Here is a 26,353-nt window from a genome sequence, read left to right as displayed (position 1 = left end):
TGTACCTTTAAAAATGTTTACAGAAAAGAAAACAAGCAGAACATTATAAATACTTCTAAATTCACATACCCCAAATCAACCAGTCTCTCGCAATCTCTCTCTCTCTCTCTCTCTCACACATACACACACACACACACAAACGCGTGCGCACACGCACTCACTACTCACACACACACAGTCCATTCCCCAAGAGGGGAGTACTTGGCTTATATCTCTCTCTCTCATTCTCTTCCCTACTCAATAACTAAGAGCCCCCAAAGAAATCCTGAAGATAAACTTTTGAAGATTAATAGAATACAACACTAGGCAAAAGCCAGAGATAGGACTGAACCAGGTTCACAAACCACCCAGACTCTGAACCAAAACACGTGGCAGAGAACTAGTCAGATTGCTGGAGCCCAGAGAAATTCTGAAAATGCAAGCATTGTGTTATAGTTTGAAGTATACATTTGCACCTATATTCTTTTGACACTCACTTCCCCTTTATATGTTTATCTGCCTTGCATCTACCAGATTCCTAGGGCCCTATTATACTCTAAATGCCCAGCTGCCAACTTCCCTATTCAGTGTCACGTCATTTAACACCTTCTACTGCAATAGGTGACAATCTACACATTGTTAGAGAGTATTAATAATGTTTGAAACATTCACATACCTGCCCCATCATGAAGGTCTTCTGAACCATCATATATACCTCTACTGACAGAAAAGTATGGCTCTGAGACAGTCAATTGTTGTGTAAGTTTTAGTCCTTTTTTTTTTTTTTTTTTTTTTTTTTGCGGTCCACGGGCTCTCACTGTTGTGGCCTCTCCCGTTGCGAAGCACAGGCTCCAGACACGCAGGCCCAGCGGCCATGGCTCACAGGCCCAGCCACTTTGCGGCATGTGGGATCTTCCCGGACCAGGGCACGAACCCGTGTCCCCTGCATCAGCAGGCGGACTCTCAACCACTGCGCCACCAGGGAAGTCCCAGTTTTAGTCCTTTTTAAACCAAGACTGAACTCATACTTCTACAGACATATTTTGGAGCTACAACATAACCCTAATCAAGATCTTAGCTTCCCACTGATATTTAGAGTTTCTGCCCATTAATCTGAAAAGCATAGGGGCTACATAAAGGATGGGTAGAAATGTGTGATTTTCTTTAAAAATACTAATTTTCATCTCTTAATATAATGTTACATAAAAGTTTACAAATCATGAGACTAGACTACTCTATTCAAATAATAATTTAAGATGAATACCTGCTTTCCATGATTCCTGAATCTGGCTGCAAACTAATAGTCTCTGTTGTAATTTCCACTTTCCGTACACTTCCAAAGAAATCAGTTATCAGGACATTTTTAGGATCCCTCTGAAAAAGATCAGTGCGATGTCCAGGAGTAGACACACATAGACTTTTGGGGCATACCTGAAACTGAAAAAAATATGTACAATAATAATAAATACACATGCTTACATATTCATACAACTTTTATTAAATCCATTAATACAATATAGTAGACTGTAATATATTTTCAAAGCTCTCCCAACCTAAAGAAACTACTGGTTCTAAAGATTAAAGTCTCATTGCTATCGTAATGCTTGACACCTTAAGAGCTTTACAGACATTAGAATAGGTTATTAATAAAACAGGAAGCTGGCAAGGGAACGAAAAAACATTCACTTTTTTAAATCATATGCTACAAAGTTTATTTTGAACACTTATTTATGAGAACTCATAGGCAACACTATGACAAGAGAATTGCTTTTTTTCTGTAACTACATCCATCTCAGTGGAATGCTCTACCAGAGCATTTTTTAAACATTTTGTAATCATGACCCTTCATTCAAACTTTAAATTCAAATAAAATATTACGTAGTAGCTCAATATGTAAAAAAGATGAAACCAGAGCTGCTCTGGATTGCAGGAAGTTAAGTGTAGCCTGCTCACTAGCTATCCCCTTCATCCTCCTGCTGTGAATCTACAAAAACCATTCTATAAATCAAGTAACTTTCTTAGTTTATCCATGATAAAAATTACAAACCCAAAGCACCTCATACACTATAGTGCTCCAGAGAATAGTCTGAAAACTACAACTTCACCACTACGCAGATCTTGCAATATTTTTTATGTTAATCTTATTCCTGATATTCCACATCAGTGCATTACCAAGGACCTTTGCAGGACATTTGATCCATGCCAAAAGGTCCTTGATATTTGGCCCTGTCCAAAACCATTTGGCATGAACCAAATATGCTCATGAACATTTGGACAAGACCAAATTTCAAGGACCTTTTGGCATGGGCCAAATGTCGTATGGACGTTTTGGACAGGACCAAGTGTCTGCTGACCCCAGACACATGTTCATTCACTCAGCAAAGCATAAAAAGTGTCTATTATACACACCTCATACGGTTACCTTCCATAGGGGATACAAAAATTGATGAGACTTGGGTCCTCTCCTCAAGGCTTTAAGTCTAGTCAGAGATGAATAAACATAACAAGGCAGAAAAAAAAGGGACAGGCTCTAATTTAGAAAAAGATAAACTTCTTAGTGTTTGAGGATAAGAAAAAAGGAGTGGGGTTTTAGCTATTTTCTGAAAGAAAAGGAAGATTAGATTGGAAATAACATTCCTAATAAAGGAGCAGCTGCAGAGACATGTTAAGGCAAAGAATTCAATTTGGCAGATTGAATTCAATTCAAATTCAATTCAATTTGGCAGCATATATGAAGGAAACCATTACAGGCCCACTAGTAAGGACCCAGAGCCCACAGCACTTTACCACTTGTAGGGACAAGACTATCTACGTAGGTATAATCATCAACACGACAGTAGAGGGATGAGGAAGGGCACAGCAACTATAATTTATGAAACAGTGTTCCAAGCACTGTGTTAAGCAGTTTGCAGATATTCTCATTTAAGCTTACCAATAACTTTGAGGTATACAAAAATTCTTATCTCTCCTTCAAACTAAGACTCAAAGAGATTAATTGGTCTAACATCATACTGCCTTCCATGTTCAGGAAAGCAATAACAGGAAATACAAAGAAGAGTTCAGGATATAAATTAAGAAGCAAAGAAGGAAAAAACGGTGGGGGAAGATCAAGAAAGTTAAATGTCAAACAAGGACAAAACAGACAGAAGGCTGAATAAACAAAATAAAAGATAAAATAAACAAGATAAAATTAAAGTTCGAGGTATATCAAAGGTATTCCTGTATGAGTAACTTGGTCGGTTTTATTAGGTACTAGCAGAAAAAAGCAGGAAAATAAAAGTAGTTGAATGAGCTTGGCAAACACTAAATAAGTATTATATTCTTTGCTGCTAAAAACAAAAACAAAAAACTTCCACTTTAAAAAAATTGAATTATAATTGAAACAATTATATTAGTTTCAGGCATACCATATAGTGATTTGATTTTTTTTTTTTTTTTGCGGTACGCGGGCTCTCACTGTTGTGGCCTCTCCCATTGCGGAGCACAGGCTCCGGACGCACAGGCTCAGCGGCCATGGCTCACGGGCCTAGCTGCTCCGCGGCATGTGGGATCTTCCCAGACCAGGGCACGAACCCGTGTCCCCTGCATCGGCAAGCGGACTCTCAACCACTGCGCCACCAGGGAAGCCCATGATTTGATATTTTTATACATCACAAAATGATCACCATGACAAGTCTACTTACAATCTGTCACCCTACAAAGTTATTACAATATTATTGGCTATATTCCCTATGCTGTACATTACTTTGCCATGACTTATTTACTTTTAACTGGAAGTTTGTACTTTTTAATCCTCTTTATCTATTTCACCCGTGTCCCCACTCACCCACCCCTCTGACAACCATCTGTTTGTTCTCTGTATGTCTATTTCTGTGTTTTTTCTTTATATTCCACACATAGTTGATAGCATACAGTATTTGTCTTTCTCTGACTTATTTCACTGAGCATAATACCCTCTAGGTCCATCCATGTTGCTGCAAATGGCAGAATTTCATTCTTTTCTAAGGCTGGGTAATATTCCATTGTATATATAGCACAACTTTACACACTCATCTATTGATGGAGACATATGGTTGCTTCCCTATCTTGGCTATTGTTAATAATGTTGCTATGAACACTGGGGTGCATGAGAGTGTTTTCCCCTATTTTATATTCTTACCTCCTTTGTTGTATATTAACTGACCATATAAGCAAGCATGCCTTTATTTCCAGGCTATCTATTCTGTTCCATTGTTCTATGTGTCTGTTTTTGTACAGTACCATATGATTATTATTTTTTTAATTTGAAAATCTAATTGGCTTTAACAGGCCAATTCATGAATCAGGCAGCATCCCATCTAGCAACTAAAAGGGTGCTCTGAGGAGTTGTACAAAATAGGTTTTATAGGAGGAAAGTCGGGGAGCTATTAGCAAAAGAAAAGATTTTGTTAGGCCAGGCTTCCTTTGGGGGGTGTAGGGGGAGGAAATGACAAGGGTTTTATCATGCAGATTGCCTCTAGGGGGATGGGGGATAGAGAGCGCCCAAAACGTTTTTTGCTTAATTCCCATAACATCCACAGATCATGGTTCCAGGTTCATAAATTTTTCATAAATTTTTAGTTGGTCATTCTCTTCATTTCATTTCTGACCTTCCAGTCTTAGGAGATCATTTGTCTTGCAGTTAGCAGCTGTGCACATGAATTGAAAGCTTTTGAGAGAATATGATCTGCCAGGGGGATTATTATGATTATTATAAGCAGGATAATTCCCAGTACTTGGAAGGCACTTCAGAGTCAGGTCCCCAAGACCCAAACCAATCAAAGAAAGACCCGGTTGAAGGAGTCACCCTTTTAAGCCAAGTGGTTTGCTCAGTGACTGAAATGTCAATCCTGTTGGTGGCATTGGCCGTAGTACAGACACCTCCTGGTTCAGCTAAAAGATAATCAAGGACTATTCTATAATCAAGAACAACTCTAGCCACAGAGTCTAAGGATCTTTCCTGGGCAGCTAATGCTTTAGCAGTGGATTCTGCAATACTTTCAAGAGTTAAGAAGACGCTTCTCATCATATTCTCATTTGGATTTACTCCTAATCAGGGAAATTGACCCTGCCAAAGGAAGCGATTCTGAATTATGAATGCCTCCTGGTAGGTACTTTCTAGAACAGTTAGGGGCACAGTTAGATAACCTAATAGGTACTGCCTGGTTATATACCAGCCATCTAGGCATTCATAGGCCCAAGGAAGAATAACCATCACTGACTAAGACAAATCCTGTCAGGGCACAAACTACTTCCACTTAGGTGGCACTGTTAATGGATTCATTTGCAAGTGTTGTTGCACTTGCCCATTCAAGCCAAGGGTCAGTCAGATTTTCTCCTAACCTGAAATAAAAAGTTGTTCTAAATTCGAGAGGTTACCCCTCTAAGCAATGGCCTGCGAGATACGGATGATGGCGTTATCTTTCCAGGTCAATTCCAGAGTAAAGGAAAGAAAGCAAAGAGGAAAAGGTTTTAGTTAAAGTATGAAGTCTTGATCCGTTATCTTGGGCAGAAGCAGTCTACATCAATGTCAGCTACTTCTCTTCCTTGTCAGTTTGATTCAGGGGTCTCCAGCATTAGCACAGGACCAGATGCCAGGTGGAATCCTCCTTTTCTGTGAGATGTGCACCCAAGGCTCAAAACCTTTTAGTTTTGCAGCAGTGTCAGTGGTCAGGAACACTTGGTTAGGTCCCTTCCAATGGGGCTCAAGGGCTGCCTTTGTTCTTAGTGATTCCAAATCAGAAGGGTGAGAAAAAGCTGGAAATGTTAATTGGGTAAGTCATAGTCAGATATCTGAGGAAACTAGAGGAATCTTTGACCACAAAGACAACTAACAGGACTAGAATCTAATATCTACAAAGGTGCAAACATAATTTTTCTCTCTATGATTATCCCATTTTTTTTAACCAGAGATAATCACAGTAAAACTAATTTGTCTGTATTAAACTTGGCCTGATTTTTATAGAAGAACAGTGACTGACCATATAAGTTCCTTTTTAAGATTGCTTTGCTGGAACTTTGTAAGCAAAGTACCAGCTTGATTTTTCCACGTGGTTTCTTGCATCTGTCTGGTCATGTCTGAGTCTATGTACACATTCCAGTCAAAGCCTTGGTAATATAGCCCATGTTTCTAATTGTGTCCTGTTACAAGGAACATGAAAATAAGAATATTCACTAAGAGTTTCTGAATTTGGGGGATCAGATAGGGAGAAAAAGTAAATGTTTCATCTTTGTTCACAAAGGTATATATTACCAAATTGTTGGTAGCTTAAGAGAAAAGATTTCTTTAAATCTGGAAAAAAACATTAAAGAACCCGCAATATTTTAAACACACAGTCATAAAAATTAAAATCATCCTTATCAGTTCATTCAGTCCCATGTTATTAATTCTTGTTCTGCTTGAATCCAGTTTTTTCCGTTAGTTCTCTCAACCTTGCCTGATGATCGAGGGTGATAGGGACAGTAATAATTCCAAGAAATTTGCAAGGCTTTCGTTAAAGACCGTATGATTTTCCAGCGAAGTGTGTGCCTCAATCACTGGAGATTGTGGAAGGTATACCCCAGGTGGGAAACACATTTTCTAACAGTTTCTTTGCCACGGTGAGGGTACTGGCCTTGCAGCAGGGGAAGGCTTCAGCCCATCCGGGAAACATACATACAATAACAAGAACATACCGATAACCCATACTAAGTGGCAAATGAATGAAGTCCAGTTGTAGGTGCTAAAGGAGACGAGAGAGAAGAGGTCTGAGACCACCTCTAGGGACAAAAATTGTTATTCTTAAATGCACTGGTGGGTGGGCAAAAGAATGCAAAAAAAGAAAAACGTTTGCCAGGAAGAACCAAACGCTGTCTAGGTTCTCCCATAGCCCTGACTGGTCATTCAGTTTACAGCCATTATTTACCCACCTTAATTTCTCTGATTCAGGAACAAACTGTTGCCATGTTACAAGGACATCAGGATGGCAAAAGTCTGGCAATGAGAGGGTCATGTTTTGCAGAAGCAGAATGGACTTCAGCCACATGTGCCACCATCTTTATAAGCCTCTATTGCTGCTGCCCTTGCATGAAAGTCAGCTAGGGCAACTCCCTAATACTGAGGTTCAGTCCTTTGGTGTAAGCCTCAATTTTGATGACAGACAATATAATGCACCCGGATATATCAGACTTTCAAGAACTTCATGCAATTTCTGGAACACTTATAATACATACCTATATAGACACAGCATAAAGAAAGCTTGTTCCTTCTTATTTGACAATGTTTCCCATGTAACTTAACGTATGAAATAAGCCTAATCAGTTTAACATCTTCCTTTTTATAAGGAGAGGAAATACATCCTTTGAAATGTTCCAGGCACCCTCTGAAAAACTTGAAAGTTAATTGAGGTCAAAAGACTTCAGTTTTAGAATCTGATTTTGGGAAGTCTGTCAAAGATACCAAAAGGTTTGGACACTTGAAGAAACAGGATCACAGATCAATATGAAACAATATTGTCTACTTAGCAGATGAAAAAAATTAAGTTCTAGTTTGAAGTACACTATTGATAATAAAGCTTAATTTTTAAAACCTTTATAAACAATTCAATTTCAGCCAGCTTGATCAGACAAGGTAAAATTCTCTCTCTCAACCTTTTATATACGTTTAGTTTGTCCTTCATAACCAGAAGTTCTAGTTAAGACAAAATTATCCTCATTTCCCTTAACACAAATGCATCTTTATTCCTCATACTTTTTCTTAGCCAAAAACACATCGTGCTTTTCCCTGCCTATGGAGATGTCTCCCATATCGTTTCTAGTAGCTTTACTTGCATAATTAGAATTTTTAACCTTTAAAAACCTTAATTTCTAGTGAAAATTTAGGAAGTAAACAATTGTGGACTATCTCTTACCCTAGCATTACAGCTTGGCAAACTTATAAATACTTTTTTATAATTTCTAGAAACATGTGCTTTCTCATAGAAAATTTCTCAGCATGGCACCAAACAAGTGTGAATGAATAATGTTGCCTGCCATATCAGTAAACAAAGGATGTTGCAGCCATCGAGCCACTACAGCTGCTCCCAAAGGTGCACCCTGAAGGGACTCAGGATGGGAAAGCCCAGGATACTGGCCCTAGACAGCTATGATGCATATCAAAGGAATGATTTCAATGAGCCCAGACTCTTGCATCTTCCCATACATAGAAAAGTGCTAAATTCATTAATTTGAGATGTCTGGTTTTATTTAACTAACAGTAATCTTTTTTTTTTTTTTTTTTGCGGTACGCGGGCCTCTCACTGTCGTGGCCTCTCCCGCTGCGGAGCACAGGCTCCGGATGCGGAGGCTCAGCGGCCATGGCTCACGGGCCTAGCCGCTCCGCGGCACGTGGGATCTTCCCGGACCGGGGCACTAACCCGTGTCCCCTGTATCGGCAGGCGGACCCTCAACCACTGTGCCACCAGGGAAGTCCAACAGTAATCTTTTGATATTCTGACTACCTGGTCTTTCTTGCAAAAACTCTTATAAAATCTGGTTCCTCCCTTACCTCTTCATAACAGTCCCTCAGAGCTATCTGAGAAGCTACATCCTGGGCTTAAGTCCTTAATTTTGTCTGCCAAACAAAACATAATTCTCAACTTTTGGTTGCACATTTTTTTCACTCAACACACGCTTACTAATAAACCCAAATTTATCTTTAGTTTCTCTATAATAAGAAACCAAAAGTAGATAAACCTATGTTCAGTAATTAATGGCTCAGTATTTTTTCTTATTTGGGGAGATCTAGATATTCAATAAATTTCTAGCACTTAATCTTAGCAAAACTTTAAGGTTTCAGGTTACTGAAAAGATATGGGAAATTAATTTGAAAAGTTCAACTAAGAACTTTTTATCCTACTTATATTTATTTAATACTTGCTCTTAACAATTGTTTAGATTACTTATGAAAACTTCATCATATCCAGTTATTTTCCTTGCAAGCCTAGGTAAAATAAAAGTATTATATTTAATGCTGATAACTCTAAAGACATCTCTGCTTTAATATAAACCAACAACCTTAAACTAGCTTTTATTTACAAAGGATATCTTAGATCACATAATTTTAAAAAGCATTTCAGTTAGTTTCTGTTGTATTTCTGACAACTTTGGAATGCCCATTTTGACTCCACATTGGCTCTGTTTCTTTGACTTTAGCCTTTGCTTTTCCTTGCTTTTGTTATTATAATCATACATAATGGCCTGCCGCAGGGAACCCTACCCACCTGGGAATGGCTGCATGAAAGAAGAAATTAACACATGCCCTCCTGGAGGCTGGCCATTCCAGGAGATGTTTTTGCAAGACTGATGGCCCTTTTTACTTTACTTCCTCCCCGCCTCTCCCTCTCTATTCTGCCTTCTTGCTTTACTTCCCTCTCTGATTCTATAAAAGAAACTGGCATCCAGACCCCGATAAGATGTTTTTATTGGGGACCTTAGTCCACCACCTTCTCGGTCTGCTGCCTTTCTGAATAAAGTCATATTCCTTGCCTCAACACCTTGTCTCCCGATTTATTGGCCTGTTGTGCGGCGAGCAGAGCGTGCTTGCACTCGGTAACACAATCCTTACAAGCTTGTCTTCAAACCAACTAAATAGAGCTCTTCTACAAAGTAATTCTGCAGTACCATCTAGAGGTTAAAAAAAAAACACCACCACATATCTACAACGTACATAAGGAGATACACACAGATGCAAAGAGAGATCTCATAGTTACCAATATTTGTGGAGAAGACACTTAAGATTTTTTTTGTATCTGCCAAATTTTTCTTCCCGTCTTTTTTTTTTCTTTTCTGATGAGAAACAATTGCATTTCAAAGAATGACTCTTAAGTCTCAGAGAATATAGAGATAGGAAATCTACATCACAAAGACACAGATTAAGTACAGAATAATTCTATTTCCAAAGTCCCAATATCTACAAGTATTTTGAGACGAAGAGAGAAGGTTTGGGGATTGGCAAAAAGGAATGACACCCATCTACCTATTGTTGGAATGTTTCTTTTCCTCTGGGTATATCTAGCTTCGGGTATAAGGTCTAAATTCTTACCAGACTCTGAATAATTTCAGTTCCCTAAGTGTTTAGGAATAATTTAGCGGTTTATCCAAAAAATCTGTATCATCAACTCTGTGAGGGGCCCATATGGGAGTTTAAGCTGATGTGGAAGAATTTGCACAGAGCCTTGAGAACAATCTCTTTTCCAGGGTCCCAGCTGATAACAGCTGAAACATTGATCTCTGGGCAAGTGTTTTAATAATGAACCCCCAAGAAGGTGAAATGGGGAGGCCTAGGCATTGTTTTAGATATCTTTTGTATCTTTAATTTTTCATTGGATTTTGCAACGAATCTTTTAATGAAGTTATTTTGGAATTTTGAAAGCTTTTGGAGACTTCTGCATACTAATTAAAAAAGGTATTCCATTTGGTTTATTTAACTTGGGAGCCCTTGTTTTTAAGTGATCTTACCTATTTGGAACATTCCTCCTAATGGCCAATGTAATTCTAGGTTGATTTTAGTAAAACTTTGCCATTTTGTTAAATAACTGCAGCTTCCAGGATTCATAGTTCTTAAATATAAACTAAGCAGATGTGATGGAAGGCAGTGTGCTCAACTATTTGTACATAAAGGATCATGTTTCTTCTAGCTAGGCCTTTGGTTTTCTCAGTCAAACTAATACCTAAGAGGGATTTGTGGCAGGGTTGGGAATTATGTGGTGTTTTACAGTGTACATTATTGCATGGAAGTTTTCTTGAGGTTGGTGAGTGACCTAGATGTCAGTCTAACCCATTCTGTGACCAACTTATCCTAACATGAGACTCTTTGGGTTAGGTGATGAGCACTCTAATAACTTTTAAACGTCTGGTACCCACCAAACTTTGCAGCCTTTTAGCTTCTGAAATTCCCATTAGCAATGGGCTTTACTTCGTGTGCACATTAACAGAAACCCATGGTAACTAAAAAAAAAAAAAGAGAGAGAGAGACTGGGGAAAGGACTGAACGAGCAGACCTCTAAGAATGAGTACTGCGGACTGATTCCAAGCAAAAGGAGAACTGCAGCTATAACTAGTAGTTCTCAACAGGGAATCTGGGAAAGGATTCCAAACAAATGTGGAGGTGCATATTAAACCTTCATAGTACCAAATGTGGAGACAGAATCAAGGGACTGGAGTTTTCCACTCAAAACAATGAACTGTGGAAAGCTAATTAGATCAGGAGCTCGAACACAAAAAGAACAGAGCTCAACCAAAAGGAACTTACCAATGGCCCTTGGAAACAGCAAGAAAGACAGTGAACTGAAAAGGGTTCACAGGGTGCCATGCCTGTGTTTCCTGCTCCTTGAAAGCCATCCCAAATTCACTTCAAATCTCATCGCTGCCACCCATCCATTAAAAAATAAAAGTCAACCAAGTAAATTTGAAGATGTATCTGGCTTTATTAGATGATTCATGAATTGGGCAGGCAGCATCCCACCTAGCAACTAGAAGGGTGCTCCCAGTACCACACTTGTTTTGATTACTATAGCTTAGTAGCATAGTTTGAAATCAGGGCATATGATAGCTCCAGCTTTGTTCTTCTTTCTCAAGATTGCTTTAGCTATTTGGGGTCTTCAGTGCTTCCATATAAAATTTAGGATTATTTGTTCTAGTTCTATTTAAAAAAATGTCTTTATTATTTTGATATGGATTACAGAAATCTGTAGATTGCTTTGGAAAATATAGACATTTTAGCAATATTAATTCTTCTAAATCAGAAGCGTGGATTTATTCTACTTATTTGTGTCATCTTCAGTTTCTTTCATCAATGCTTAGAGTTTTCAGAATACAGGTCTTTCACCTCCTTGGTTAAATTCATCTCTAAGTATTTTATTCTTTTTTATACAATTGTAAGAGGGATTGTTTTCATCACTTCTCTTTCTGATAGTTCATTATTAGTGTACAGAAATTCAGCCAATTTTTGTATATTAATTTTGTATTTTACAACTTAACTGAATTCATTATTAGTTCTAATAGTTTTTTTGGTAGAGTCTTTAGGGATTTCTGTATTACGCCATCTGCAAATAGTGACAGTTTTGCTACTTCTTCCTTTCCAGTTTGGATGCCTTTTATTTCTTTTCCTGACTAATTTCTTTTTTTTTTTAACATCTTTATTGGCATATAATTGTTTTACAGTGTTGTGTTAGTTTCTTCTGTAAAACAAAGTGAATCAGCTATATGCATATGTATATCCCCATATCCCCTCCCTCTTGCATCTCCCTCCCCTACTCCTTATCCCACCCCTCTAGGTGACCGCAAAGCACCTAGCTGATCTCCCTGTGCTATGCAGCTGCTTCCCACTAGCTACCTATTTTACATTTGGTAGTGTATATCTGTCAACATTACTCTCTCAGTTCGTCCCACCTTACCCTTCCCCCTCCCCATGTCCTCAAGTCCATTCTCTACGTCTGTGTCTTTATTCCTGTCCTGCCCCTAGGTTCATCCTTTTTTTTTTAGATTCTATATAGATGTGTTAGCATATGGTATTATTTCTCTCTTTCTGCCTTACTTCACTCTGTATGACAGACTAGGTCCATCCACCTCACTACAAATAACTTAGTTTTGTTTCTTTCTTGACTAATTTCTGTGGCTAAGACTTCCAACACTATGGATAAAAGTGGCAAGAGTGGGCATCCCTGTACTGTTCCTAATCTTAGAGGAAAAAGCTTTCTCAGTTTTTCACTGCTGAGTATAATGTTAGCTGTGAGTTTGTCATATATGGCCTTTATTATATTGAGGTATATATATTCTCTCTATACCAACTTTGTAAAGTTTTTATCATAAATGGATGTCAAATTGTCAAATGCTTTTTTCTGCATCTATTGAAATGATCATATGATTTAAATCAGTCATTTTGTTAATGTGGTGTATCACATTATTGATTTGCAGGTGTTAAACCAAACTTGCATCCCTGGAATGAATCCCACTTGATCATGCTGCACGATTCTTTTAATGTATTGTTGAATTTGGTTTGCTAATATTTTGTTGAGGATTTTTGCATCTATATTCATCAGGGATATTGGCCAATAATTTTCTTTTTTTGTAGCATCAATTCTTTTGTTTTGGTGTCAGGGTAATTCTAGTCTCATAAAATGACTTTGGAAGTGTTCTTTCTTTCTTCTCAAACTGAAAAAGTGTGTATTATCCAAAGTGTGTATTATTTTATTTGGAATAATTTGACAAGGATGGGTATTACCTTCTTTAAATGTTTGGCAGAATCACCTATGAAGCCACCTAGACTTGGACTTTTGTTTGTTGGCGTTTTTTCTTTTTTTTTGGATTACTGATTTAATTTCATTACTAGTAATTGGTCTATTCAGATTTTCTAATTCCTCATGATTTAGTCTTGGAAGACTGCATGTTTCTAGGAATTTATCCAATTCTAGATTGTCTAATTTGTTGGCATATAATTGTTCATAATAGTCTCTTATGATCTTTTGTATTTCTGTGATATTGACTGTAATTTCTCCTCCTTCATTTCTGATTTTACTTATTTGGGCTCATTTTTCCTTGATGAGTCTGTTTGGCTAAAGATTTGCCAATTTTGTTTATCTTTCAAAGAACCAGCTCTTAGTTTCATTGATTGTTCTATTGTCTCTTTAGCTGTTATTTCATTTATTTCTGCTCTGATCTTTATTATTGCCTTCTTTCTACTAACTTCAGGCTTTGTTTGTTCTTCTTTTTCTAGTTCCTTTAAATGAGTTAGATGGTTAAGAGTTTTCTTGTTTCTTGAGGTAGGTCAGTATTAATATGAACTTCCCTCTTAGAAACTGCTTTCGCTAGCAGCATCCTAAAGATTTTGGAATGTTGTGTTTCCATTTGCATTTGTCTCAAGGTATTTTGTGATTTCTTTGATAACCCACTGATTGTTTAACAGCATGTTGTTTAGTCTCCACATGTTTTGTGGGTTTTTTTCCAGTTTTCTTTTTTTTTTTTTTTTTTGTTGCTGTACGCGGGCCTCTCACTGTTGTGGCCTCTCCCGTTGCGGAGCACAGGCTCCGGACATGGCTCACAGGCCCAGCCGCTCCGCGGCATGCGGGATCCTCCCTGACAGGGGCACGAACCCATGTCCTCTGCATTGGCAGGCGGACTCTCAACCACTGCGCCACCAGGGAAGCCCCAGTTTTCTTTTTATAACTGATTTCTGGTTTCATACAGTTGTGATCAGAAAAGATGCTCAAATTTATTAAGACTTCTTAAATTTACTGAGACTTGGTCCATAGCCTAACATGTGATCTATCCTGCAGAATGTTCCATGTACACTTGAATGTGTATTTTGCTGTTTTTGTTTTGGATGGAATGTTCTGTATGTATCTATTTAGTCAATCTGATATAAGGTGTCTTTTAAGGCCAATGTTTCCTTGTTGATTTTCTGTCTGGATGATCTATCCATTGATATTAAGTGGGGTATTAAGTCCTCTACTGTTATTGTATTACTGTCTATTTCTCCTTTTATTTCCGTTACTATTTGATTTATATATTTAAGTGGTGCCATGTTGGGTGCACAGATGTTTACAAATGTTATATCCTCTTGTTGGACTGTTGGACTGACCCCTTTATATTATGTAATGCCCTTGTTACAGTATTTGTTTGGAAGTCTATTACTACCCCAGTTTCCTTTTCATTTTCATTTTCATGGTATATCTTTTTCCATCCATTCACTTTCAGACTGTGAGTGTCTTAAGGTTTGAAGTGAGTGTCTTGTAAGGAGCATTGAGAAGGGTCTTGTTTTTTTTAATCCATTCAGCCACCCTATGTCTTTTGATTGGAGAATTTAGTCCATTTACATTTATAGTAATTATTGATAGGTATTTACTTACTGCCATTTTGTTAATTGTTTTCTCACTGTTTCTGTAGTTCATCTCTGTTCCTTTATTCTTCTCTTTCTTTCTTCCCTTGTTGTTTGACTGTTTTCTTTACAGTTATTTTAAATTCCTTTTTCATTTACTTTTGTGTATTTACTAAAGGTTTTTTGTTTGTGGTTACCATAGGTCACATATAACATCCTACATATATAACAATCTCCTTTAAGTTTATAGTAACTTAATTTTGAACACATTCCAAAGCTTTATATTTTACTTCCCCAACACATTTTTGATAACATATTTTACATCTATTCATTTTATATATCCCTTAACTAAGTATTGTATTTTAAATTAATTTTATGACTTTTGTCTTTTACCCTTTGTACTGACTTTATAAATGATTAACACACTACCTTTTTATTTACCTTTTTCAGTGAGATTTTTAATTTAATATGTTATCTTACTATTGATTAGTATCTTTTCTTTCTAGCTTAGAGAAGTCCCTTTAACATTTCTTGTAAAATGGTGATGAACTCTTTTAGTTTTGCTTATCTGGAAAACTCCTAATCTCTCCTTCAATTCTGAATGATAACCCTACAAGTTACAGAATTCCTAGTTGGCAGTTATTCCCTTTCAAAACTTCAAAATGTAGTAAGTAGTTTGATGTTATCAAATCTGATAGCTTAAAGCAGTGGTTTTCAGAATTTTAGAGTTGAACCTCTTTAATAAATGGAAATCTACCTGAAAGGTTTCTATATAATAAAAGAGATCAATACAAAGCTGCTTGGTTTATGAAATACTAGAGTCCAGAACCCTATCTACTCAGGCTCCCATTCATTTCAAAGCTCCATAAAAGCAGGGACAGTATCTGCCTCTATCTCTAGAGTACAGCCAGTGCCTGTCACTTAGCAAAATCTCAAGAAATATTTGTGAATGAATTAAGATATAAATTAATGAAAAAAATGAAAGTCATTAATTCACAGTAATTATCCAGTCTAGAACTGCTATTTCAACCTTTTTATTATGCTTACTTTTGATAGCAACTTCAAAGTAGATTTATTTTAAAAAGAGACAATCAGTGCAGAAAATTCAGGAAAAAAAGTTGAACTAAATTCAACAGGCCACATCAAAACATGGTACTAGAAGTTGTAGGGTGCACAAAAATATGTAAGAGGAGGCCTCTCTCCTTCAAGAACTTCCCATTAAGTGAGAAAAACATTTACACTCAGTTAGTAAGTCCAAAAAAAGACAGACTGTGACAAATGGCATTTAAAAAAAAAAAGAAATAAAGCTCTGAGTAGCTTTACTTATTTTACATAAATTCCAACAAGAAGACTATGAGAAGATCTCCTGGAGGAGGTAGGATCTGATCTGACTCCCAAAGAATAGGTAGAATTTTAACATGTGAATCTAAAAAAGGAGATTTCTGGTAGGGAAAAAAAAAACATGAGCAAATGAATGAGAATAGCAAAATACCTCAAGGAATAGCAAGTTAACTAGGCTAAGGTTTTAGGCCTCTTGTAAAGAAAGAGATACTACTGTAATGGGAGATTCAAAACACTTTAAAAGGCCACCATTCAGCATATGGAAGAGTACCCTAGAAGTCGAGGAATAACAGACTTCACTTATCACATTAAGGTTAGCATAGCTCTTGTGCTATAATCAAATCAAGCAAATACTTACAAGATCATTCATATTAGTTTGGCTAGCTGGATTAATTTCCTCCAAAAATTCTAAGACATAAAATGTGTATCTATCCATAAGATGGACTCCAATTGCAGGATCAGGTTGATGCTATAAAAAAAAAGCAAAGGAAAAAAAAGTGTATGTCTAATAGATAGGATCATCACATTACAACAAAATATTTTAAATATAATCAAAATTTCCTTCTAAGATATAAAGAATTCTAAGAATAAGAAATAACAGATATATTTATAAAGCATATAAGTGATCCTAGAAATAGCTACACATTCCAAAGACAATGCCATTTACAAACGGGAAAGAAAAAATGCACTTACCGAGAGTGAATCTTCTCCCACTTGGCTACTAGCTAAAGCCATTATGTTAGGAGAATAAAATCTCTCATACATGGATGCTCCTTGACAAGTATCAATAATAAACAATAGCTCATTGTAGCTGAAAGAAAAGTGATAATATCTTTGACATGAATCATGCTGTTAAACATACATTAACATTTTACAATACTTCCCTAAGATGTTTGTCATATCTTAGTCATTTCATTAGCTAAAAATTTGAGATTTTTTGATAGAATTCCCAATATAAATTTAATATGAGAAATACTAAAGGTATAACCTGTCCAGGGGAACCACCTCAATAGAGTGCAGTAGTTGTGCCATAAAGTGGCTGCCCCAACTTCTTCCCCCTCCCTTATCTATGCCACAAGATTCAGAATTCAAACACATGTTCAATTCAAAAAAACATTATCTGGCACCCACACAGTCCTAGAAACTGAGCTAGATTCAGAAAAAATATATATATGACTTAGTCACCATACTCAAAGATCTTAAAATCTAACTGGAAGACAGACACATAAACATATAACTAAATCAGAATGTGATGAGTGTTACAAATTTTATTGAAGGCCTACAATGTGCCTGATACTAAGCTGGGGATACAATAGTCCTTGCCCTCACAGAGCTTAGAGTCTAACAAAGTCAAAGTGCTCCAAGAGCACTGAGAAAGAAACAGAGGAAACTGTAAGGAAAGGCAGGTCAGGGAAAGGTGATGTCTGACAAGGGCAGTGAGGGGTGAGTGTTATATTATTTAACAAAGAGAGGAATAGCACCTTCCAGCAGAGGAAAAAGCCTGTATTAAGGCATCTAAATGTAAAAAAGTATAAATGTTTAGGAAAAAGGAATTGTATTGTGTAGCTTGGATTTAGAGTTAATTTGGTAAAATGGAGAGAAATTCATTTCAAAAAGGTAAGGCAGGATCAACCTGTAAAGTATCCTGTACAAAGTTTGGATCTTAACCTGTAAGTTTGAAGAAGCCATCAAAGGCTTTTTGAAAGTGAAAGAATAACAAAATAAGCTCTATATTTTAGCTGCCTAGTTGGTGAAGGTGAAAACAGGGAGCAAATAACATTTTCTCAGAGGTTTCTCTCAGACATTGGATCTAAATAAACAGCTAACACTACACCTAAAAAAGAAAGCATGGAATCTTAATATTATCTAGGCAAGGGATAGAAGGCACGATTAATATGACACATTTGTTCTGAGACAAAAATCTGTGGACACCCCTGGGGATCATAAACATCTAAGGTTATGAGAGGCAGTACAGTAAAACAATTAAGAGAGTAAGCTCTGGGACAGGCCCACTTGGATGTGAATTCTAGTACTGGCACTTATGAGCTGTATAAAGTTTGGCAAGTTATTTAATCTATCTGTGCCTCAATTTACACATTTGTAAAAATGGGAATAATAACAATATCTGCCTCATGGTGTTATTAAAATTAAACAGAACAACACATTATATAACAGTGCCCAGCACCTAGTATACCTTCAATAAATGTAAGCTATGAATAAGATAAAACCAGTACCAAGCAAAAGCTTCCTCTTCAACACTTCTATACATTCTCCTTATGCCTATAATTCAGAATTTAGAATATTTAATTTGTAGCAGAGTTGTGTACACATTTCTCTTTTCTACTAGATTTTAAAAACTTTGAAGGCACAATAAGCATCATATTCCCCTCCGTGCCACATGCTCAGAAGGTAAGCAATAAGTATTTACTGAGGGTAATTAATTTAAAAACAGTTCAACTGCTACTTTAAATTCACTTAAGTTCATATGACAACTTTCAATTAAAGGGTGCTTACCACGGATTACTAACAATATATCATCCTTAATGTGAGTTGCTACAAATTTTATACTAATCCTAATTTCAGCATCTTTTTTCCAAAGAAGAAATAATGTATTCCTATCACTTGGAGGGCCCAAGATTGTGCAAAAAGAATAAGTACAAGATGAAAAATAAATATATGTTCACAATCCTCCTAAATAATGGGGAACTTGGTTGGTGGGACTCTTATTTCCTCCAAACAGGATGAGCAATAACAAGAGATATGATCTTAACAGGTGAATTTCTTTCCATGCTCTTTAAGAAACCCAAATTTTTCTTCTAAAAAGAATTCAGTTCATACTTCTGTAAAATATAATAAAACTACTGCTGCAATGTACAATTTCTAAAAAAATAAAAAATAGTTCAGTTCAATAGAAATAACAAACATAAATCTAGAGTAGAAGAAATAACTTATTAAAATAAGTTTAGATCTCATAAGATTTATAACTCTACTAACCATGGAAAAATTAGGTACTAATCTATCTTATGAAAAGTAGTCATTTGTCAATTACCGTCTTTTTTGCCACATTTGTTCAAAAGCATCTGCAAGTTCTATGTTGGTAATTTCTTCAGAATCTTGAAATTTCAAGAAACCGTTTCCACCATGTCCTTATAGGAAGAGTCAGAAAGATCAAACAGACACTGTTTTTAATGCAAACTGCACACATCCAGATATAAACATTCACTGCATTCATGGCAATATTTTAATATCACTTGTTATTTTATACTCTAAAATAAAAAGTACTGTAAAAACAAATAAATTTAATTTTCTGCTATACCAATTAAAGAGAATAATGATAGACTATGCACAAAATAGTAGATATAATATATATTTAAAAGATTTTCTATCATTCAGTTTTAGAAAAACACATTTATACTTTTTTCACTGGCTCCATTATTATGTCAGAAATGAGTTTCCATAGATAAAAATTTCTCAAATACCAGGCAAACATTTTTGGTGAGAAAGGAGTTGAAGACACTAGCTAGTCCCATGGTAAGCTAGCACTATTCACAGTATATACTTGAAATGCTATATCAATAGGAAGTGTAGTTCTCACCTAAAACTTGATGTTTTCACAATCATCAACCACTGTCTAATGAGAGTTGACCAGAAGATTATGACATTTAGAATGCATGATAGAGCCAGTCTGCCTGGATACAAACACTAGCTTTACTACTTAATGACTGTGTTATTTTAGGCAAGTAACTTAACCTTTCTAGGCCTCAGTTTCCTCAGATGTAAAGTAAGAAATGTATCAGTAAGGTCATCATTAGCGTGTCTATATATGTCCTTTGTGCAGATTTTAAAAAGGTACTTCCCACTGGGTAACAAAGTAGAGAAATCTGTGTGTTTCAGTGCTCCCACTGAATATAAGTAGTCCTGTAAGCTCAAAAGTGGTTAGTGGCTATGCCTTAGGGTGGGTTAAGGGAAGAGGAATATTTCTCTCTCCCATTAGATACAACTTTATAGCAGGGCACACAGCTGAGTAAATGTAAACATATACTAGATCTCAGCTCCCACTCACCACCCGAGCCAGACATATGCAGTGCACAACCCACACAACCATATATGACAGCCCTGAAAATTGGCACCTAAATCTTTAGATTGTTTTGAGGATGAAATGAACTAATATACACAGTGATTAAGAATACTGTGTGATGTATAGTAAGCCTCAATAAATATTAGCTATTACCGTTTTTATTATCATATCATAATTATCAACCTTCCCGTTCTCTTACACGGGTTGGCAAGCTTTTTCTGTAAAGGGCCATGTGGTAAATGTTTTAGACTTGTGAGCCATATGGTCTCTGTTGCAACTCCTGGACTCTACCACTGTAATGTAAAAGCAGCCACAGACAATACACAAAACAAATGGTTACAACTATGTTCTAATAAAACTTTACTTCCAAAACAGTAGCCCTTCCATGGGCCAGGGTTTGCCAATTCTTTCTTAGATACTGGAATTTCTCCCATACCTGGAGCTATCCTGAAAGAGGATCTACAGACTCAGAAAAAAATGTAAAACCTTTTGTTTAGTACATCAAATAAAGCCAAGCTACAAGACTGTACTTCATCCTATTTGCCACAAAAACTTTAAAATTTCTTGTAAATGTCAGATAAACTAAAATGAAAATTTTTCTGACTTCATTAACTTGCTGGGTTAATTGAGAAAGTTTATAAATTGATTGTATTTTAAAAGCTGTAAATAAATGCAACATGATAAAGAAAAGAAGACCACTAATTAGGGGTCACTGTCTTGCTGTATGACATCTAAGAATCATTCTGCACCTGTTTTATCATCAGTTGATGAGTAATACACTGTTCTAAAATATCATTTCAAGTTGTTATACATTATGAGAAAAGAGAACTTCATAACAAACTATCAAACTACTTGAACCAAAATAATTTAAGATGTTTAAATTTCTTTCCACACAAATTCCTTTTTGAAAAGAGTTGCAACATATGCTATCATTAAATATCTAAATTATGAAATTACCTGTCATATAAATAAGAATATTACTCCTATCATCAGAAAGAAGACGTTTTGACCGAGGCGTACTAGATGGAATCCTCCCAGTTAATACCCGTAAAAAATTTTCCACGGTTACCTGAAAAATAAGTGAAAAATCAGATGAAATAGAATTGAGGGAAACCTGATAATTGTTTTTTACTTTCAAAAATATTCCTTCTTCTTTCTCTATGTATTACTCAGCATTACCTCTAAACTGAAAATAAAACCTAAAGAGAAATATAACTCAATTAAAATATATTTATTTAAATGTATACCTCAAACTAACTTTGTTTCCATTTTTTAAAAAATACTAAAAACTAACAAATAAAAACTACCTTGGGGAAAAATAGGTTAATTATACATTTAAAAATTCAAATACTATACAAAATATTGCCAAAAACTTAAAGATTATCAGTCTGTCTTCACAGGCAATTCTTTGGGAAGAAACAAAATATAAAAACATAAATAAATTCAACAACATTATAACTATTGCAATTAATATGTGCAACTACTTAGTCAATTCTAGATTAACAGTGAAAAACAGGTCCATAATAAATTATAAAAATAAAACCATAAGGATAGATCCATAAATAATTCCCAAATTATGCATCTTTGATTTTTTAATGCATTTTGTTACTTAAATTTCATTAGGGGTATCTTTAACATGTAAAAAATTCATAACACTGTAAACCAGATTTCCCAACCAGGAATTTCTGGACATCTGGGATTCTTTGAAAGATATTTAAGGTCTTGGGAGTATAATGCTAATTTGAAGTTATACTATACAGATCTAAATTTAAAAAGCAGAAAATCAATCCAGCTTTCTTGTTCGACTTTTCCCTAGATCATGAGTATGTAAGTGTGTGTGTGTGTGTGTGTGTGTGTGTGTGTGTGTGTGTGTAAGCTATTTGGTTTACATTTTTCCCAGAAGACAGCAAAATGCTAAGTGTTTTTCTTTAACAGGACTTCTTGTTAGCTAACAAGGAAGGGAAGTATTTGGTCTACATTTTATAATGACTAAATAAACAATTAAAAGTCCAGCATTCATAAACATTTAAGTGTTGAACAAACATTTTTGAGTGCCTTCAGAAGGTTACAGGAACTCTCTAGGTGTAAGATACATAAGATACAGGCCATGTTCTCAAGCAGCTTACAGCCTGGGAAAAGACATTCTTTTTAAATTGCTTCAAAACAGGTCTGGGAACATGGGAAATTGTGTCTTACTTTTGGTAAACTTGGTAAAAGGGGAAGGATTATTGAGGAAGACTTCATCAAGGAAGACTTCAAATTTTAAACATACAATTTATTAAATTTAAAATAAAGTTCCAAAGGGAGAAAATATAGTATAATGCCATTTTTCCAAATTTACATTTTTATTTTTAATCATACATGCTAAAAACACTGGAAGCATATTAAAAGTGATTACCTCTAAGTAGTGTTAGTCACTTTAGTATTTTCACAATATACTTACTAAAAATATAAAACTTGAAATTTTAGATCAAATATGAAAAACAAAGAATATACTTACTATAAAAGAATGTTGATACATTAAACATCAATAAAATACTCTAATATAGAAGCCAAGATAAAGTTGTTCTATCCTAGATACATATATGAAATATTCATGCTGTGATAGTTTTACTCATATATTGTTTCCTTAATATGAGCTCCAGAAACAGAATTATAGCAAGGTTTCAGTGACAATCATGTACAAAGTTTAAAGAAAAAGAATAAGATTATTTTATTCTACCACTATTTTAAAGCTTAAAAGTGAAAATATTTCAAAACTGTTGCTAAACTAAACAATTTACCTCATAACTTCTATAATCCACTTCCACATCATCTCCATACACATTTAATTCCATATTCTTGTGACTAAACACTGTAGCTGGTTTAGGATTTCTAGGGTTGCATGCCATATCATCTGCAAGCATCAGAACAATGTGACTAGGAAAAAAAATTTTCAGTAAATATAGTGTACTATTTAAATAAAACCAGAAAGGTAAAAACAAATATATTCTATTTATATAATATGGTAATTATCTTCATTCTTTCTTTATTAAAATTAACTCAAAATAATTATTGAGGACATATTTAAAAGAGCTTTAATTATTTTTTTCATATCTTTATGTAGTATGTTTTAAAGTCAAGAAATTAGAACAATCTGTCACGAACTTATCCGCAGAACTTGAAATTAACTTACTTAATTTTTTTTCCCAACAGAGTATACTTTATGCCATATAGCAAAAGGAAGCTAAGATGAGGGAGCTACACTGTCCTCCCAAAACATTTTTTTCAATTTTAATAATATTTGAAACTCTCAAGACTTACTGAGTTAAACTATGATATTCCAAAGAATCTACTTTTCAGAATCTCAAATGCTTAAGTATGAAAACATGCAATCCATCAGCAAGTGTAATCACTGTACCACAGGAACACATCTCCAATGCAGTCATTCTTCACTGGCTCCACTCCATCTCCCTGACACCAGCCACCATCATCTCTAGATGATGCTGGACTAGGTGCTGGATTAGCTCCCACCTGGCTTCCCACTTCCACTCTCACCCTCCCATGGTTCATTCCCCTTATAGCCACCAGAGTGACCTTCCTTAAACAAGTCAAATCACTAAACTTTCTCACTTAAAACCGTTCAAGAACTCCCCATTATAATTAGAGGAAAACAGAAATTCCTTACATGGTCTAAAAGGCTCAATGTGGTCTCTGTCTGTCTCTCTAACTTCAGCCCCTAGCACCCATGTTCACGATGTTACTTCCATACTGTTCCAGGAATATGCCAAGCCTTTCCCAATTCAGGGGCTACTGACCAAATTTAGACTTCTCTCCTCCCAAATCTTCATATCATTCAAATCTCAGCTAAGGTACTCTATTCTCACTTCAAGTTTTCTTTCCTATAGGTCATTTACGAATCTGAAATCCCCATCTTCTCCCACTACCCCCTCCCATTAGAATATGAGCATCTCTCTGAGGGCAGGGGCTTTTATCTGTCCTGTTCACCACTGTATCACTCAGGCTTAGTAATACAGTTTGGCATATAGTAGGTATTCAATAAACATTCATTGAGTGAATGAAACATTTTCATTTTTGCTTTTATTTTCTTTGAGAGAAAATTACAAAGTCTCTCTTTAATTAAATGCTTCTCATCTTGATCTTTCCATTAAAACTGGTGAACATGAATCAGGCAATTCTTTATTCTACAATATACTTGAGCTTCCCAAACATAAGGGAAAAATTAATGTGGCATATGTAATTAGTTTGGCAAGAGATAGCAAGAAGAAAATGTTCTGCTGCATATGGTCCAAATACATTAAAGTTCAGAACTGAAACACTGTGATTTTTCTTGAAAATTGGCTAGGTTTCTATTTTGAAAGGGTTCCAACAGTGCCACATTCAAAGATCAGATCTTCAGCTGTTACTGATTCATACTCACAGAATGGTGAAAGTTATTCCTCTTAAAATGGAAAATATATCTTCGCATTTTAATAACTTAAAATGATTTATATTGTTATTATCAATCATATCTTTTCTGTTATAAGCCACTATTAAACAAGAATGAACTCACCTATAAATCTCAATATAAAAATAAAAATATTCCTTTAGGTCATGTTTTTGGTTGAAGGTTAATTTCATTCCTTGAAATGAAATGATTACTTAATAGCTATACAATGTCAATTTCATAAAGAAGTAGTCACTTCAGCTTAAAATTATCAATTCAATCAACACTATAAACTTTGGTTAACATAATCAATATATCATTAAAAAATTCATTATAGGGTTTCCCTGGTGGCGCAGTGGTTGAGAGTCCTCCTGCCGATGCAGGGGGCACGGGTTCATGCCCCGGTCCGGGAAGATCCCACATGCCACGGAGCGGCTGCGCTCATGAGCCATGGCCGCTGAGCCTGCGCGTCCGGAGCCTGGGCTCCGCAACGGGAGAGGCCACAACAGTGAGAGGCCCGCGTACCACAAAAAAAAATAAATTAAAAAAAAAATTCATTATATCTGTAGATAATAAATAAAAAACAGGACAGAAAATAGACTGAATTCTCAAAGGTTTAGAAATTCAACCACACATTCTAATGCACTGTTTCTGAAAGTTCAGAACTCTTTTCTGGAGAAAAAAAACCCTTTCACCTGGCCCAAGCATAAAATTATTTGTAAAATGATACTTAAATATATACATGAAAATAAACTCCTTAGGCTTATATTTCTTACAAAACTAAAAATAAATACAAAATTATAAAGTAGATTCTAATAAAACTACTAAACTAATAATATTCTAAGAACATTAATTCCATTTGAAGGATGATGTTATTTTGCTGAAATTAAATGACTGCTGTTGTATTTAACAGTAGAAAGAGGTTAACTTCAGGCCTGGTTCTACACTTCATTTTTTTCTATATTTTGACATCCACACTACTATATAATTTTATGATATAGAATATATCTGTTCACAAAAGTATGTTGCACAAAATGCCATTCATAATTTCCATGCTCTGTTTACTGTTCAGGATAATCAGATCTTACATTTAACTAAGGCTTTTGCCAACAAACACTCTTTGGACACCAGTTATCATGAGATCTAACTTGTTATCTCCTTAAAGTGCCTTTTTCACCTGAATATCAGGTTAACATCACAGCAGTTATTTAAGTCTTCACTGAGTGGGTATCAAACAATCACTGCTAGAATCAAGACAAAAAAAAAGCTACATTGAAGACACACTACTACATTCCTATAAATAACGATAGCAAGTTGCTTTGTTATCTTATTAAAATTAAGACAAAAATCCCTCAAATATATCCAATTGATAGAAGAATATGATATTCTTACAGTTTGGCAATCCTATACTACCATGTGTGATGACTCAACTCTCACACTTTACTCAAGGCCCAGCAAAACCTACATCACACAACAAAGCATATGGTATGGCCTTCTCTCAGCACAAAACCAAAAGGTGAGCACTGAAATTGTATAAAGTTCAAACTGGGTTTGAAACAAATACAGTGGTTATTTATATAAGTAGTTTCCACATTGTTTAAATCATACACTCACTCCTGTTAGCTAAAAAAAATGTGAGGACACACATGTGTATATATATATATCTACTAATTTGTAA

General features: G+C 35.6%; 1 protein-coding gene across 1 annotated transcript in view; it reads right to left on the bottom strand.

The window, feature by feature from the left end:
- PIGK (phosphatidylinositol glycan anchor biosynthesis class K) overlaps positions 1-26,353 on the bottom strand; it is a 136,345-nt gene that overhangs the window by 74,238 nt on the left and 35,754 nt on the right. Inside the window, exons 4-9 of the mRNA XM_060139724.1 lie at positions 23,033-23,168; positions 21,207-21,318; positions 19,221-19,317; positions 16,865-16,982; positions 16,530-16,640; positions 1,244-1,416 (exon numbers count right to left, since the gene is read on the bottom strand). Coding sequence (XP_059995707.1) covers positions 1,244-1,416; positions 16,530-16,640; positions 16,865-16,982; positions 19,221-19,317; positions 21,207-21,318; positions 23,033-23,168 — 747 coding nt within the window. The remainder of the gene's footprint in view (positions 1-1,243; positions 1,417-16,529; positions 16,641-16,864; positions 16,983-19,220; positions 19,318-21,206; positions 21,319-23,032; positions 23,169-26,353) is intronic.

This window comes from Lagenorhynchus albirostris, chromosome 2 (genome assembly GCF_949774975.1).
Source record: "Lagenorhynchus albirostris chromosome 2, mLagAlb1.1, whole genome shotgun sequence".
Taxonomy (NCBI): domain Eukaryota; kingdom Metazoa; phylum Chordata; class Mammalia; order Artiodactyla; family Delphinidae; genus Lagenorhynchus; species Lagenorhynchus albirostris.
This window is presented reverse-complemented; position numbering and strand designations above follow the sequence as displayed.